Raw genomic sequence first — 15,757 nt, 5'->3', positions numbered from 1 at the left:
CATCAACAGGGCAACCAAAAATATGCTCTAAAAAAAGTGTTTTATGCGCATAAAATATGCACTTAAAAACGAAAAATATGCTCTTAAAATATAAAAAATATGCACTTAAAAATAGTTGGTTATTGTTTGATTTCAATGTTTTATTAAAAAGAATATAAGAAGTAAATAAAAGTTTGTTCAGTATTTAGTTGTATAATATTGTAGGGAGAGGATATCAAGAATTTCCTTAAAATCTACTTTATTATCATTTGCATTATGTTTCGAAATCACTATAGAGAGCGTTTGTAATTGTTTGGTAACAAATTGCATTGGATTTTGGAACATTCATCATATATGAAGATTAACATCTAAATTTGATTTCCAAAATTTAAACAGAATTATCAAAAAGCCTTACAATAGTGAAATGATTTGTTTTCTTTAAAACTGCGGAAAAATAAAAAAAACATTTTTGCATTTTTATTACTGGAACTCAAAATACCGTGACATTTTCTATGTTTTTTCCTTTCTCATCAATTGATTGTTTTTTAATGATTTCCTAATATCTTTGTTACAATTTGTGTAAATCTATCAACGTGATTTGAACGTGATATTTGCGATGGATCTTAATATTCTGAACATTTGCTGAAAAGTTGTTTAATTCTGCATTAGTGGTAAACTGTTAATGCCCAACCATAACTGTCTCAAGCCACCTTAAGTTTTTTTAAATGTATCCAACATTTTGTTAAGAAGTTGCCCATTTTCTTTTCTTTTAATTTTTTATGTATTTTTTACTATTTGTTAAATTTTGATATTTGTGTGTGAATATTATTAATTTAATACAAATATATTGAAACTAAGATCCCTTAAGTCAATGAAAATTTAATGAAGATAAGTCGATTATGTGTACTCTAATTTTTTCTTTAAGTAGCTTAGGCAAATTATCATTGGACCTTAACAAAATTGTAAAATATAGAAATGAAAAATTACAATACAAGCAATAAAATTATATTTAGAAAACAAAATAATGGAAATAAAGAAAATATGCCACAAAAATATGCAGTTATGAGTTAAATATGCAAAAATATGCTATAAAACGCAATATATGCAAAAATATGCAGTAAAGAGCAAAATATGCAAAAATATGCACTAACAAATCGATGCCAAAATTCTTCTAATTGTCTGAAACGGATAAATAACTAACTCATATGTTTATACGATGCACAGCAAAAAATATGATATTGCATATTTTTGGTTGCCCTGTACATCAAATAAGGATTCATTAATTATATACTTGAATTCATCAAATTTTGAATGTCTTAATGATGGCTTAAGACTAGCAATATTAACGTGACCGATTTTTAAATAAGCAGCATATTCTTTGAAACATTCTCTAAACAAATAGTTACTACTAATAATAGGACCAAGATTATCCAACAATGGATTCATATTCATAACAAAAATTAATTATTTAATACTTCGGAAATTCCACTAGTATTACATGGCTCAATTCACAAAATTACTAATGCAATATAAAAATAATTATACTAATACAATAATATTGTCCCAAATATATTTTAAACTATGAAACCTCATAGTTTAAAATATAAGGTATTCAAACAGAGTTTAAAATTTCATTAGTTAAATTCAACATGAAATTTAAAACTCTGTTTGAAATTTGGGAAAGAAAAAATCTGATGCATACTTTAAATAAATAAAGTATGATCAGAATATTGAAAGTAAAATATGTAGAAATTTAACAGCTTTGTATAAGCTATAGATTTTCTGATGCATCTCGAACGTTCATTACGGCTTCAATGTTTTGTGTTGAATTAGTTAAATTGAAAAATGCCGTCAACTCTGTTAAATCGAAGACACTACAATTTCCATCATTGAGTGTGATTTTGACTTTTGGTACATCTGTGTTTAGTAACCGGAATTTATTAATTTTTTTATTTCTATGTAAACTGCGACAAATATAACAAATTTTTCCCGCTTTAGCTGACAAATGATCATTTAAAAATATTCTCTTGTGAATGTCATTATTCTTTCCATGCTGACCAGGAACAAAAGCAGATAATTCCAAAGATTTAATTTCAAAGTAATTTTTCATTATTAGATCTCTTTTTGAAATGGAATTGAATTTTACTAGTACTGAATGACCATTGTTGATGAAACAGCATAAACTAATGTCCGATTCCTCAATATGAACATTTAGCTCTTTAAAAATGTTAAGCACAATATCATTAATATTTTCTTGATTTTGTTTACATTGATAATAATATCAGCTCTATTTAAGCGTTTGTGCAATATTTCATTCTGATCTTCTAATATTTTGATCTTATTAGATGTTGAGTTATCCAAGTTGTTGATCATTTTTCGGCAATTGGCAAGATCGCTTTCAAGTTCTTTCAACTTACATCCCAATTCGTTTTTGACTTCAGCAAGGATGGTATCAAATTTAATTTGTACATCGGCTAGTCCATTTCGAAGTTCATCACGTATTAATACAGAACTCTGTTCATTGTTTGTAGGTGGATTTTCTTTGCAGGTGTCACATGTAAATTTTAGGGAACCTTTACTTTTAGCAATAATATTAAGTAGGTCTGAGGATATGTTAACGCAATTAGCATGAAAATATTTCAAACATAAATTACAGTCTAAACTCCCTTGCGATTTTGTGATGTTCTTGTCACAGAAGCTACATTGTGTATTGGGTGTCATTTTAATCTGTTAAGCTTAAACACCCCACAACAGAACCAGGAGGAAAACACGATAACAGAGCAGCAACCGACAGCAGGACAGCAGCAACAAACAACAGCAGATTAAATAGTAGGTTTCACAAAAATTGGCAGCAAATTAAATAGTTGGCGTCAATAATTGCAATTAATTAAATTTACTCCAAAGCACAAGTAGGAAATTTGAGGTTATGTATAAAGCTACTTGAGGATGTTAGTTTTTGTTATAAGTGTTTCTCAGTACTACACAAATTTTATTGATTATGAATTTATTACACTTTATTCGTTCAATATTTTACAACTTGATAGATTTAAACTAAATATTGCAGGTAATTTTGTTTTTTTGTTAAAGCCACACGCGATTTTCTTATCTGATCATTACAGCGTTGCCAGATTCAATCAATTAGTTTTAGTCACTGGGTGCCCTTCTTGACACATAAAAAGTGTCAATTTCGTGCACAATGTAATTATCATAAACTGATGTTGTTGATTGGCAGCGGCAGGGAAACGAACCCAGACCGCAAATAATATATCATGCTTAATGATCAAACGCCAATTAAGCCACAGCACCCACAAATCGGCAAGGTAGATTAAGTTTGCCTTTCCTTACCATATTCTCAAATACTTTACGTATAAACCGTTGAAATACAAATGGTACTTTTATTAGACCAAATTGCATCCTAAGGATCTCATAAAGTTTGGCAACGCTATGTCAAGTGAGACATATAAATGATATTGGCTGATTGAAAATTAAGGCCCTAATTTTGTAAATCACGTCACCAAAGTGATATTTATGTGGATAGCAAAACAAAATTTCAAACATTTTAAAAATTTGTACAAATATACAAATTCTGAAACGAACGCACCAAAATTCAGGCATTCGTTTGCCTTTCATAATTTGAAAATTTTGTATGAAAAACAAAAACAAATTTTTAAAATGTTTGAAATTTGGTTTTGCTATCCACATATATATCACTTTGGTGACGTGATTTACAAAATTAGGGCATAAATTTAAAGTTGAAAATGTGCTAAAAAATAATAAATTATATAAAATATCGATTTCTACTATATATCATTTGTTGCAGAAATTAAAATTTATTGGCCCATATTCACAGTCAAACACTAAAGTCGGTTCTTTTTAAAAACAACTTTAAACTAAAAACCAGCTTTTAATTATTTTGCAACTATAGTCAAAATTAAAGTATGTTTTAAATTGAACCGACTCTAACTGGGTGCCACCTCAAATGTAGAAAAAGTTTTCATACAATATACAACAAAATATAGACAAGTGGCACCACTGAACAGCTGGTCTACCATAGACAAGTTAAAATATACTTTTGACGTTAAAGTCGACTGTAAATATAAAACTAGCTGAAGCTGTTTTTAACTCATTTAACAACAGCATCAGCTGTCCTTTGCCATGTAAAACACTTCGACATAAAGTCAAAAATGTTTATGTTACAAAATATTGTCAGAGATTTTGCAATTATTGAATAGTTATCAATAAAATTAGTCCAAAATTGCCGAAAGAAAGATTAATATCATTACGTTTTCCATTTTTCCACCACAAACTGTTTTTTTTTTCTTTAGTTTTTCTGGCTACTTTTATTGTTTACCATTTTTTTGTTTTTTCTAAATTTTCTGTCAGCTGTTCAGTGGTGCCACTTGTCTATATTTTGTTGTATATTGTATGAAAACATTTTCTACATTGTATATATTATTTCATAAATATGTATTTATGTACTGTACCAAAACTATTTATTTTATTTTCCCCAGTTATGTCGAAGTTTGACCAACGTGTTGATGCTGCGGTCAATGCGCTTTCATCTAACTCCAATAAAGATGTCGATGAAAATGATTTTATTGACGCATCTCGCCTGGTTTATGATGGTGTTCGCGAAATAAGGCGTGCAGTACTTATGAATAGGGTAAGTTGTTAGTAAGGTTTTTTTATGTCTCGAACTATTCAATTCATTTGAAATCGTGAAACAAATTCGAATATTTCCGCCCCAAATAGTAATTTAAATTCTTAAAAAACAATGTTACATTTTTACAAACATTCATGCTTCCACTAAAGCTTCTCTAATTTAAATTACACTTTGTAATGTAAGCGTAAGAAAAAATGATCTAACACAACAGAAATTTGCTGATAATATATGTGTATATAAAAAATTGAAATTCAGCGAACACATTTCGATTAAAAATGGATAAAATTAAATTAAATAATTAATAGTATTTATGATAAAATTATATTAGTTTATGTTCGTGAAATAAAATATCCAGATCAAGTGTAGGTGGTAGGGTGTGCTTTGTGATAAAGTTTTCTTTATTTTATGTAATTCTCTGTTTTGTAACAAAGGAAGCAGATGAACTTGATCCCGAGGACGTGGAATTGGACGACCCATATAATCTTGAGACCCGAAGTAAATGTAAGATAATAGTTTGTATCAATTACACTCATATAAAAGTTCATTTGTATCTCATCATCGAAGGACAACAAAAAGAAGAGGAAACACTGATATCTTAAATTTGTATTTTTTACATATATTTTTTTTTAATTTAAGTTTTTAATTTTGTTTGGTTATTTGTATGTAAAATTTTTCTTTACAGAGCTCTGAAGATTTGGACACAGACACTGAATTTGAACCAGTAGAAGATATGACTTTGGAAACGCGTAGTCGATGTAATGAAACTATTTAATATTTCTTCCGTTATTTAGTTGTCCTATATATTATTCAATCTAAAATTGGTTTCTTCCTCTTCGAGTTGTCTTTTTTCTACATAACAATTCATATCCATTTAAAAATCCATTAATCTGAACAACTAAATAACTATTCACTTAATTAATCATTTTTAATACCAATAAAACAAATAATTTTCTGTTTTCAAATAATGCATTTAAAATTATTTATTTATCTAACACAATAGCAAGTGCTCATACTGGTGATCAAACTGTTGATGAATACCCAGATATTAGTGGAATATGCACAGCTAGAGTAAGTATTTTTTTGAATATGTGTACTGTATGCAATTGTCTAATCAAAAATTTCATAATATTGATAAACAGGAAGCTATGCGCAAAATGACTGAAGAAGATAAACAGAAAATAGCCCAACAGGTCGAACTGTTTCGTCGGGAGAAGCTTACATTTGATTCTGAGGTGGCCAAATGGGATGATACTGGAAATGACATTATATTTTTAGCTAAACACATGTGTATGATAATGATGGAAATGACTGATTTTACACGGTAAGAATTCAATAAGATAAAGCCATATGTAATTTTTTAGAAAATATAATATGGACACCGATTTTTGGGAATTTTGTATGAAAACATGTATCTGGTACAATAGATTTTGTTAGTGTTATATTTTTTTATTACAAGAAAACACCAGTGGTAAATTTCACCTTGCTAGATACAAAATTGTCTTTCAAGGTATAAAACAGGAATATCGAGTGAAAAATAACCAAGTTATCAGCATTTATCTATGTCAAATATTCAAGAGAAACGAAATTTTTGTATTATTTACACAATGTTTGAACTTGGTAGTGTTGCTGGCTGCAAACTAAGCAACATACTAGGTTTCATTAAGGGAATAGGGTGGCTATTTAAGGGACGTTCTACAGCGATTCCAAATCCGTGAAAAGATTATCTTTTTTTTTCTTCCTTTCTCTTTTCAACAGGCGGTACTTTGGTCTCTTATATTACTCTAAGGCTATCCTCTTTGTCAACCTATTTGAAGGGAATCACAATGGACCTCAAGGTCTCCGAGTGGAAGTGCACATAGTGTACACCCCTTCCTAACCTAACCTACACAATGTTTTGCATGCGAATGTTATCTAAACAACTATTTTCTACACAGAAATGCGTGTAAGATAAAAACCTCTATCTCTAATCCAAGTTCCCTGTAGAACTACCGTTAAGTATTTCTTCACAGGGTGGGGAAAGGTAGAAACCTACACTATTCTAATTCGATTCTTCTACGAATTTCCTCTTCCCTACGAAGTTCTTCAATTTCACTTAATAACATATGAAGAATACATGTCGTGCATCTTCCTCTACATTTTCGGTACACTGCGGACAAAACGGATCCAAGTTATGTTTTAAACGATAAAGATACGAAGATACGAATATTTCAAAACATAGTTCTATGATTGCTTTTCTATAACACCCCTTCTCAATCATGCAATCCTAAACAATTACAAAGTTTAACAAATCTACTATTATCTAAAGGTTTAGTAAACATGTCAGCCAATTGATTTGCAGTTCTAATAGGTTTCACTTTGATCACTCCTTTTTCAATATAGTCCCTGATAAAGTGATGCTTGATATCTATTTGCTTCGATATTTTGCATTTCATATTTGATGCCATACATATACATCCGTGGTTATCCTCATAAATAGTTGTAGTTTCGTTATCAATTATTTTTAAATCTTGAAGTAATCCACGTAACCAAATAGCTTCAGATGCTGCAGAACCCAAGGCGACATATTCTGCTTCATTTGAAGATGTTGAAACTGTTTGTTGCTTTCTACTAGCCCATGATATTGGACAATCATATATCTTAAACACATATCCGCTTACTGATTTTCTATCGATTTCATCAATAGTCCAGTCTGCATCAGCGTAGTCAACCAAAGCGTTTGTATTCATATATCTCAATATTCTTTCCAGTGCTTGCCAATGGTCATCTGACGGATGTTGTTAGAAACGTCCAAGGTAACCTACATGCATATATCGGGTCTAACACACAGCATTATGTCAAACTTCCAAGCAGTTCTTTGTAGGGCTCTGGTTGTTGATTTTTGTTCCGGCTTAATTTTAACCCTTTATCCGTCAGCGTCTTTACTGTGTTACAGTCCAGAATTTTTTTTTGGTTTTTAATAAAAAGAGCTGATGGCAAAGCAATACGCAAAAAGCCATGGTATCCCACACGAAGGAAAAAAAACACTGGGGAAAACGTTGGGCATTGAAAAATGTCTACTTCCTCTACTTTCCTAAAACTTAAATACGATCTCGTATGTTAGCTTCCTTAATGAAACTAATTAACGGAGAGTATATATCGATGTCATGAGAATTTAATAAGTCAAAAAGATTAGTAAATTTACGAAAAAATTGGTGTTTAATTCTAATATCATTGAATTCAGAACAGTGAAAGATAAGATGCTCAGAATTGTCGATCATGTTACAAAAATCACAAACATCAGACGATCTCTTACGTATCATGTGAAGACAAACGCCACTATAACAGTGGCCACATAAGAGCCTATTAATAATATTGATGTCAATTGGATCCCAACCAACATCCCTGTGCCAAGGTATTACAGGTATTTCATTGAAAAGAGAGAAGAAGAAACGTCCAGACACTTGAGATCTGGTCTTGTAGAAATCCAGCCACTCATGATTAAGAGAATTCCTTATCCTCACAAGTGCATCCCCATATGGAAGTCTTACCTCTAAGAAATCCAGCCACTCATGATTAAGAGAATTCCTTATCCTCACAAGTGCATCCCCATATGGAAGTCTTACCTCTAAGGGAGCGCCAAGAGAAACGGCCTGTTTGGCCAGGTAATCTACCCTCTCATTGAATCAAACTCCAACATGGGCAGGAACGCATACTATATGTACCTCAAGGATATCAGAATCAACTATAGAATTAACAATATCCGATACTATAAAGTTCCTCGAACTAGTACGTCCCAACAAAATACACGCATCTCTACTATCAGTGTAAATAACAAGACGCGAGTTATTATCCTCCGCTATATCAACAGCCCTTTTAATGGCAATTAATTCTCCAGACAGTGATGAAAGTCTCTCACGTGTACAAAAAGAAACGTCCAGTGAGAAGATTAAAAACAGCACATCCAGTGCCATTGTTCATTATCGACTCTGTTCCTGTTAAAAGATGACTCAATAATTATCCTAATCTTGTCTCTAGTGCCACATTCACCAAATGATGGAATCGAGTCAAAAGAGTAAATGTTTTTAATCAAATCCTAATCAAGAGACGGGTTATAACACGCAACCTTTAAAATATCCTTGGACGCAAAATAGACCGATCTAAGATGAGGTGGCAGTTCGTCGGCCAATACATAAATGGCCTATATCGGCGTGGAGGGACACAGTCCTAGACAACGTCTTAGACTTGAGTTTTGAAAGGTCTGAATCTTCCTGTCAACATACCTAGGGGCGTGGGCAGAAGTAGATCTTGCATACTCAATCTTAGGGCACTGATACACGTTCAATATATATTGACCGCGATCCAGTATCGCGATATTTATTGAACGTGTAGCATACGGTATTGATGGATCGCGATCCAAATCGCAGAATAACCTCATTTTGCGTGATCCATTTCAATGGATCGCGATCCAAATATCACAATATATATTGAACGTGTAGCAGTACCCTTACTCCTCATAAAAGCACAATAAAATCTCAATCCAATCTGAGGCCTTAGACCTCCTCTGATGCCCAATAACTTCTTGAGAAGATTAGTAGCTGAAGAGGATTCCCTCAAAACACGATCATAATGATCATTAACAGTCAAAGTATTTCTGATGGTCAGACCAAGAAACTTAAGCGAATTCACCTGGGTAATAGGACAACCATCCGCAGTGAGTATCATATCAAAATTAGCCCGTCTGCCAAAAAACATACATTTGATCTTTGATGAATTAATACGCAAATTAAGGGGGGAACAGATCGATCGAAATTGACCAACTTTAGAATCAAGGTTAGATACCGCCTGGTCAAAAAAATAATCAAAGGAATCATAAAATCATCTGCATACTGAAAAACCAGGGTCCTATCATCCTCAAGAGAGTGAATACTAGCAGTGTAGAGGTTTTAAAGTATCGGACTGAGGCAACTTCCCTTTCAGAGAGAAAACATGATATCCAATCAATCAAATCCAACGAAATAGCCTGACTGAGTAGAATGTTTCTTAGTATGGAAACATTCACACAGTCGTAGGCATTGCTGAGATATGACACCCTGAAAAGAAAATCATTCAAACACGTTGTCGTCGACATTCTCCCTCTGTAAGCAAAGGAACGAGCGGGTAAGACTCCCAAAGCATCGACAGCCGTAGTCAATCTTTTCTTTAACATCATATTCAACAACTTCAAAAAAACTGAGATGAGAGCAATCGGCTTAAAGTTCCTAAAATCATCTAGTGAAACATGCCTCTTGGGAATGGGAACAACCTTAATCTTCCTCCAATGTGGATGCAAAGTACAATCAAGAAACATCAGTGAACTCCTTAAATGAGAAAGGTGTAATATTCATATCCGATGGCCTAGAAGTAGAGAAAACAAAACGATCCCTAGATGAAACTTGATCCGCCAAATGTCTCAAGAAAGAACCATTAGCTTCATCGTCCCACATCGAGGGTCCATTGGAGTTGTAATCCTTCAAACTATTGACAAAACGCCATGCAGCAGCAGTATTTTGTTGATTATTCACTTCCTCTATTCTTTTTTTGTAATCATCACTTCTAGCTTTCCGAGCCGCCAAGTTCCAGGCTTCCGAAGCATTTACCTGTGTTGGATACTTAAGAGCCTTACTCCTTGCTGCAATATGTTTCCTTAAGAGACATGAAAGACTACCAAGCCTTGGGCACAAATTTACCGGACTTGAATGTTGCATTAGAAATTTCATTCCTAAGGGAGTTCATAATACAATCCATATCTGGTTCCAGTTCTATTGTCGACAGATTCTGCAAGAGTCTGCGTTTAGAAAGAAATTTGGTCGGAACAGCACGAATCTCAATAATAATAGGAAAATTATGGGAACCGCCAGACCACATGGGACAAGTTCGCAATTGGACTGACAAAGAAGATAGTCTAGCAAAGGTCAAATCTAAATAGTCCCTCTGTCGCTATCTAAATGAGGAAGAAAAGTGATGGAACCATCATTCAACCACCATCACGCGACAATTCAGCTGCACAAGTACCAGTGGATAGACTGGGTGGAAAGTAGATCGATACAAAAGTAAAGTTTTGGTCCAAATTAAGGGTTTTTACAATAATCACATCCAGATTGGTTGCAATTTCATTAGAACAATTCAAACATCTCTTCTTGAAACGACAACCTTTAGATGTGTGACCAAGGCGACCACAATTGTGGCATTGTCTGAGTGGGGTATAGTAAATATTAACTTTAATATGAGAAAAATCCAAAATAATGTGCTCCGGAATGTTGCCTGATCGAAAACCAATCTTCACTTAGCAGACACAATATCAACGTCAGAAGTTGCAGACTCACAAATATAATCTTCCGACAACTCCAAAGGAATGCCATGAATCACCCCATAAGAATAAAAAAAGGTATCTGGAATAAAAGCCTTCAAACCAATCTGACTCAAATCCTTACCAACAAATTCATTAGCATTAGAAGCAGAATCAAACTTAATGCGGTACAAAGTTCTACCTACAGGAGTGATAAGACTAATGCCATTAACTTTTACCATCCTAATCTTCTGATATAGAAAAAGAGAATTACGAATCTTCTCATTTCCAGGGTCAGCATTAGAGGAATCAACCAAAACTAAGAAATCACCCTCATGATCCCCCGGGTAAAAATTTTGTATAGAAATTATAGTGTCACCCTGAGATACCCCAGATTGTCCATTGGGTACAACCTCAACTTCATTACATACCTCCGGAACTACACCCATTCCAGCGCATCTTGAAGCCGCCATTTTAGATCTCCAATTACTCAAAAACTGAGGTACAGTGTCATCTAAATCCGTCAGGGATGAACTGAGATCAGATGGATTTGACGTTTTTAATGAGGTTACCTTGTTGTTCTTGGCCAAAGGTGCCGAGACATCAGGATTAGAATTTGTCCTCTTCACATTACCACGCGACTTTCTAAAATCAGTAATAAAATTCGATTGAAAGCAATTTTCGAAATCCGACTGTGATGATGTGTGAGCAACAGGGGACGCAGCGTCGTCCCCCATCCTCAAGATTTTTTTAACACGCAACTAAGATATTAATAATCACGTAAAAATTGGGAAAATAAATACCAATTCAAATCGAAATTACAGATCTTTATTATTTTGTAGGAAAATTCCACAGTAAAAAGTAACTAAACACTAACACGCTTTTTTTTTCTTTCTCTTAAAAATCAACCGTACGCCACAAGCGAATAAAGAGAAGTGCATACTGAATTTTTCTAAAATTCATTTGCAAATGTGCTTCTTGAGATATAATAATGCTTTCACCATCTTTGTCAAATTTCATCTCCAAAAAGTGTTTAAGTACTCCACAATCAGATAATTAAAATCAATTTTACACTACTAGCAGCAATTAGGAAGACATCTACATACATTATTAAATATAAAATGTCGGAATTTTCAAATTTTGTATACAAGCAATAATCATGTTTCGATCTAGTAAACCCCAAGGTAATTAAATATGTATTTAGTGTATCGTTCCAACACTTAGGAGCCTGTTTTAATACATATAAAGGTTTTTGAAGACGGCAAGCCATTTGACCTTCTGGCACTTCCATGTAAATTTCATCTTTCAGAGTTCTATTTAAAAAAACAGTTTTAATATCTACTTGATATAGATTTAAATTCTTTTTCACAGCTATAGCCAATATTACACGAACTGTAATCTATTCCTTTCTTCTGAAGAAAAACTTTTACAACAAGTCTTGCTTTTAGCGTGTCGGATGTCCATTTTCATCATACTTAATTTTAAAAATCCACTTTGATTTTAGTAATTTAGTATTATCAGGACGTTTAACAATTTTCCAAACTTGATTTGTTTCCATTGACTTCAGTTCTTCATTTATAGCTTTATACCATTCATTAGCATCACAACGACCAGAAATATCAGATAATTTTTCAGGGACATCCATAAATTAAAGGCCTTCTGTATAAAGAGAATAGCCAAAACTGAATCCAAGAAATTTGCTTGGTGCCTTTCTTTCTCTTTGACATCTTATATGTGTTTGCACTTCATTACTATCAATTGTTATAACATCATTATTATCAGAGTTAGCATCGTTAGTTTTGCTGGTATCATCATTTTCACTGTCCACACCATTGTTAACATCTTCATCGGAAGTTATTAATTCAGCCTGTCTATTTTCGATTTCATTTGTTAGGTCAACAAAACATTCTTTTTCATTTGTGGTAATAGGCACAACTACATTTTCATCCCCTTCTTGCATATTATTCTTCTTTTTGTTCTCCGGCATATGGAAAATTCCTCTCATCAAATTTGACATCTCTTGAAGTTACTATCTTCCTCAAATTCATGTCCCACAACTTGTAACCATTATCAACGTATCCGATCATGACAAGTTTTTGACTCTTAGCATCGAGTTTTTTACGCTTTTGTTTTGGCAACCAAGCATAAACTTTACATCCGAAGATTTTAAGGGAATTAATGTTTGGCTTTTGTCCGAACCACACATCTTCTGAGAGTGCTTTTGTTGGACTTCGGTTTATTAGGTACGTCCCAGTTAAAGCTGCTTCATTCCACATATACTTAGGCATGCTTGCTTCCAGTAACATTGTTCTGACCTTTTCTACCAGCGTTCTATTGTACCGTTCGGCCACACCGTACTGCTGCGGGGAATAGGCTATGGTGTCGTCTACTTGAATACCTTTTAGTTTGTACCAATCCTTTTGTTTATTGGATCCATATTCCCGGCCTTGATCTATAGTGAGTTTCGAAATGGATGTTCCAAATTTAGCAGTTACCATCGCATCGTATTCTTAAATAACATTAAATACATTAGACTTCTTTTTGATTGTATATATTATTGAGAATGTATATATTATTGAGAATGTCTATGTCTATGAATGACACAAAATATTTCGATCCATCCCAAGCTACAGGATATATTGGTCCACAAACATAAGAATGGATTCTCACAAGTGGACGAATAGTTTTTACACGGGTTTTGTTGAAAGGATCACGGCAATGTTTTCCTTCAACACAAATGTCACAGGAATCCCGCAATTCCCAAAAAAGTATTGAAAAATTTCAAAAATGGGATATTTTTGTTTTTTGGCTATAGTATCCATACCAGGGGCGGGGTTATCGGAACCCTTTACAAAATAATTAAGAACATATTGAGCCATCTAAAATGGGTTACTATATTTTGATATCGACTATGCGATTTGAGAATTTTTGCCCTAAAGTTGAATTTTACATAAAAAATATGCGTTTTTTTAATGAACCTGGTCCACTCGGTATCAAAAATTATAATTTTTTTTTTAATTTAAAATATTTGATGTAAAGTTAGCTTTTCAAAAAGTACAAATTCATTCTACCTCTTAGAAATTTTTTAGATAACGTTAAAATAATAAAAGTCCTTTTTTCCAAAAAAAAATTGCGACAAATCGTCTTTTTTATTTTTTTTTAAATTCAAATGCATGTAACTTTAGACTCAGTCATGATTTTTATGCAATTCTTTATTTATTTGATATATATATCTGTTGTTAATCCTATATCAAAAAACTCGAGTAGGGTGGGTAAAAATGTTGAAAATTTAATTTTCAAATGCGAATATCTCCTAAGCTTTAAAAGATAATTGATAGCTACGACGATATCTGGATACAATATCTAGTTGTATGGAATCGGCATTATGTACACTGAGTGACTGGAGTATATCGAGTGGACTTAGCCGTTGAACGAGTTCTAAGGACTATTGCGATACTGATTACAGGCGCTATAAGGTCTACTTACTCTAAGGCACTTTTTACTATTCTAAACTGGCTACCAGTGGATTTGATGGTGATACAAATGGCTCTCAACTCTGCTGTGAGACTAAATGCGGGTATTTCGTGGTCTGGTAAGGCTCTTGGACACTCTAGGATATTGAATTACTATGGACAGATACATGGTAATGTCGATTACTGCATCGCAAAACCTTTTTTCGATAGGCATTTCCATATTATGATCCCGAACAGGGATTTATGGCAGCGCGGACTCTTCCCTCCTGCTGATGTCATACGGATATATACTAATGGCTCTAATAGGGGAAACAGGGTCGGTGGAGGTTTCTATATTGAAAACTTTGGGATAAAAACCTACTTTAGGCTACCTAACTTCTGTACTGCTCTTCAGGCGGAAATTACTGTCATTAAGCGTGTATCCAGCTGGCTGAGGTATTATCGAATATCTGGTGATATATGTATATTTACTGACAGCAAGGCTGCCGTTAATGGAATAGCGGGTGTCTTTACGACATCTAGGTTAACCGAGGAATGCCGGGTATCCCTAAATGAGATAGCGAGACATTCTAGGATAACGCTTATGGGCCCTGGACACGATGGAAATCAGGGTAATTGTATAGCAGATGATTTGGCCAAAAGGGGTGCGATGATGAGTGAGGAGGCAATCGATCCCTTTTCTGGTATTTCCCTTGTTAAATGCAAGATGGCTGTTCAGCAGAAACTATATGCGACTGCACAAAACAGGTGGACTAATGAATCTTCCTGTGCTACAGCGAGGTCGACTTGGGCCGTATATGATGCCAACAGGACAAATCTACTTGTAGGATACCGTCGTGAGCAAATAAGGCTAATTGTCTCCTTTATTACAGGACACTGTTTAATCGGGACACATGCTAGAAGATTAGGCCTACGGTACAATGATTACTGTAGAAGCTGCCATAATGAAGAAGAGGAAGAGACTGTGTATCATCTTTTCTGCCAATGTCCGGCTCTTACAAACCTGAGGGAACGCATCCTCGGATTTCCATTCCTATCATGCTTGGACGAGCTATCAAGGTTGAGTCTTGGACGAATCTACTCCTTCATTCGGGAATCTGGTTGGTTTAATTTGGAGGCAACGGAAGTATTGTGAATACCCTGATGTCTACCCCCTGGGTATCACAATGGGATCAGATTTGAATGGACCCAAGTGAGCAGCCTACGACGAGGTTTTATGTAGTGCTTGACGAGAAGATTCTATATATGTAATTTTATAAAATAGGATAATTTTTAAAATTGAACATACCCGAGGTGTCCTAATTTGAGGACCCCTGGTCCCGCTCCTGGTGGACTCAT

At 33.8% G+C, this 15,757-nt stretch overlaps 1 protein-coding gene across 2 annotated transcripts in view; it reads left to right on the top strand.

Annotated features, from left to right (window-relative positions):
* Positions 1 to 15,757, top strand: part of alpha-Cat (catenin alpha) — a 118,154-nt gene that overhangs the window by 71,754 nt on the left and 30,643 nt on the right. The window contains exons 6-9 of one of the 2 annotated variants that reach the window (XM_065514949.1): positions 4,491 to 4,642; positions 5,325 to 5,397; positions 5,643 to 5,710; positions 5,782 to 5,963. In XM_065514949.1, coding sequence (XP_065371021.1) covers positions 4,491 to 4,642; positions 5,325 to 5,397; positions 5,643 to 5,710; positions 5,782 to 5,963 — 475 coding nt within the window. Of the gene's footprint in view, positions 1 to 4,490; positions 4,643 to 5,073; positions 5,144 to 5,324; positions 5,398 to 5,642; positions 5,711 to 5,781; positions 5,964 to 15,757 lie in introns of both variants that reach the window. The other variant, XM_065514950.1, reaches the window with a different exon arrangement.

Source organism: Calliphora vicina, chromosome 1 (genome assembly GCF_958450345.1).
Source record: "Calliphora vicina chromosome 1, idCalVici1.1, whole genome shotgun sequence".
In the NCBI taxonomy this organism is placed as follows: Eukaryota; Metazoa; Arthropoda; class Insecta; order Diptera; family Calliphoridae; genus Calliphora; species Calliphora vicina.
This window is presented reverse-complemented; position numbering and strand designations above follow the sequence as displayed.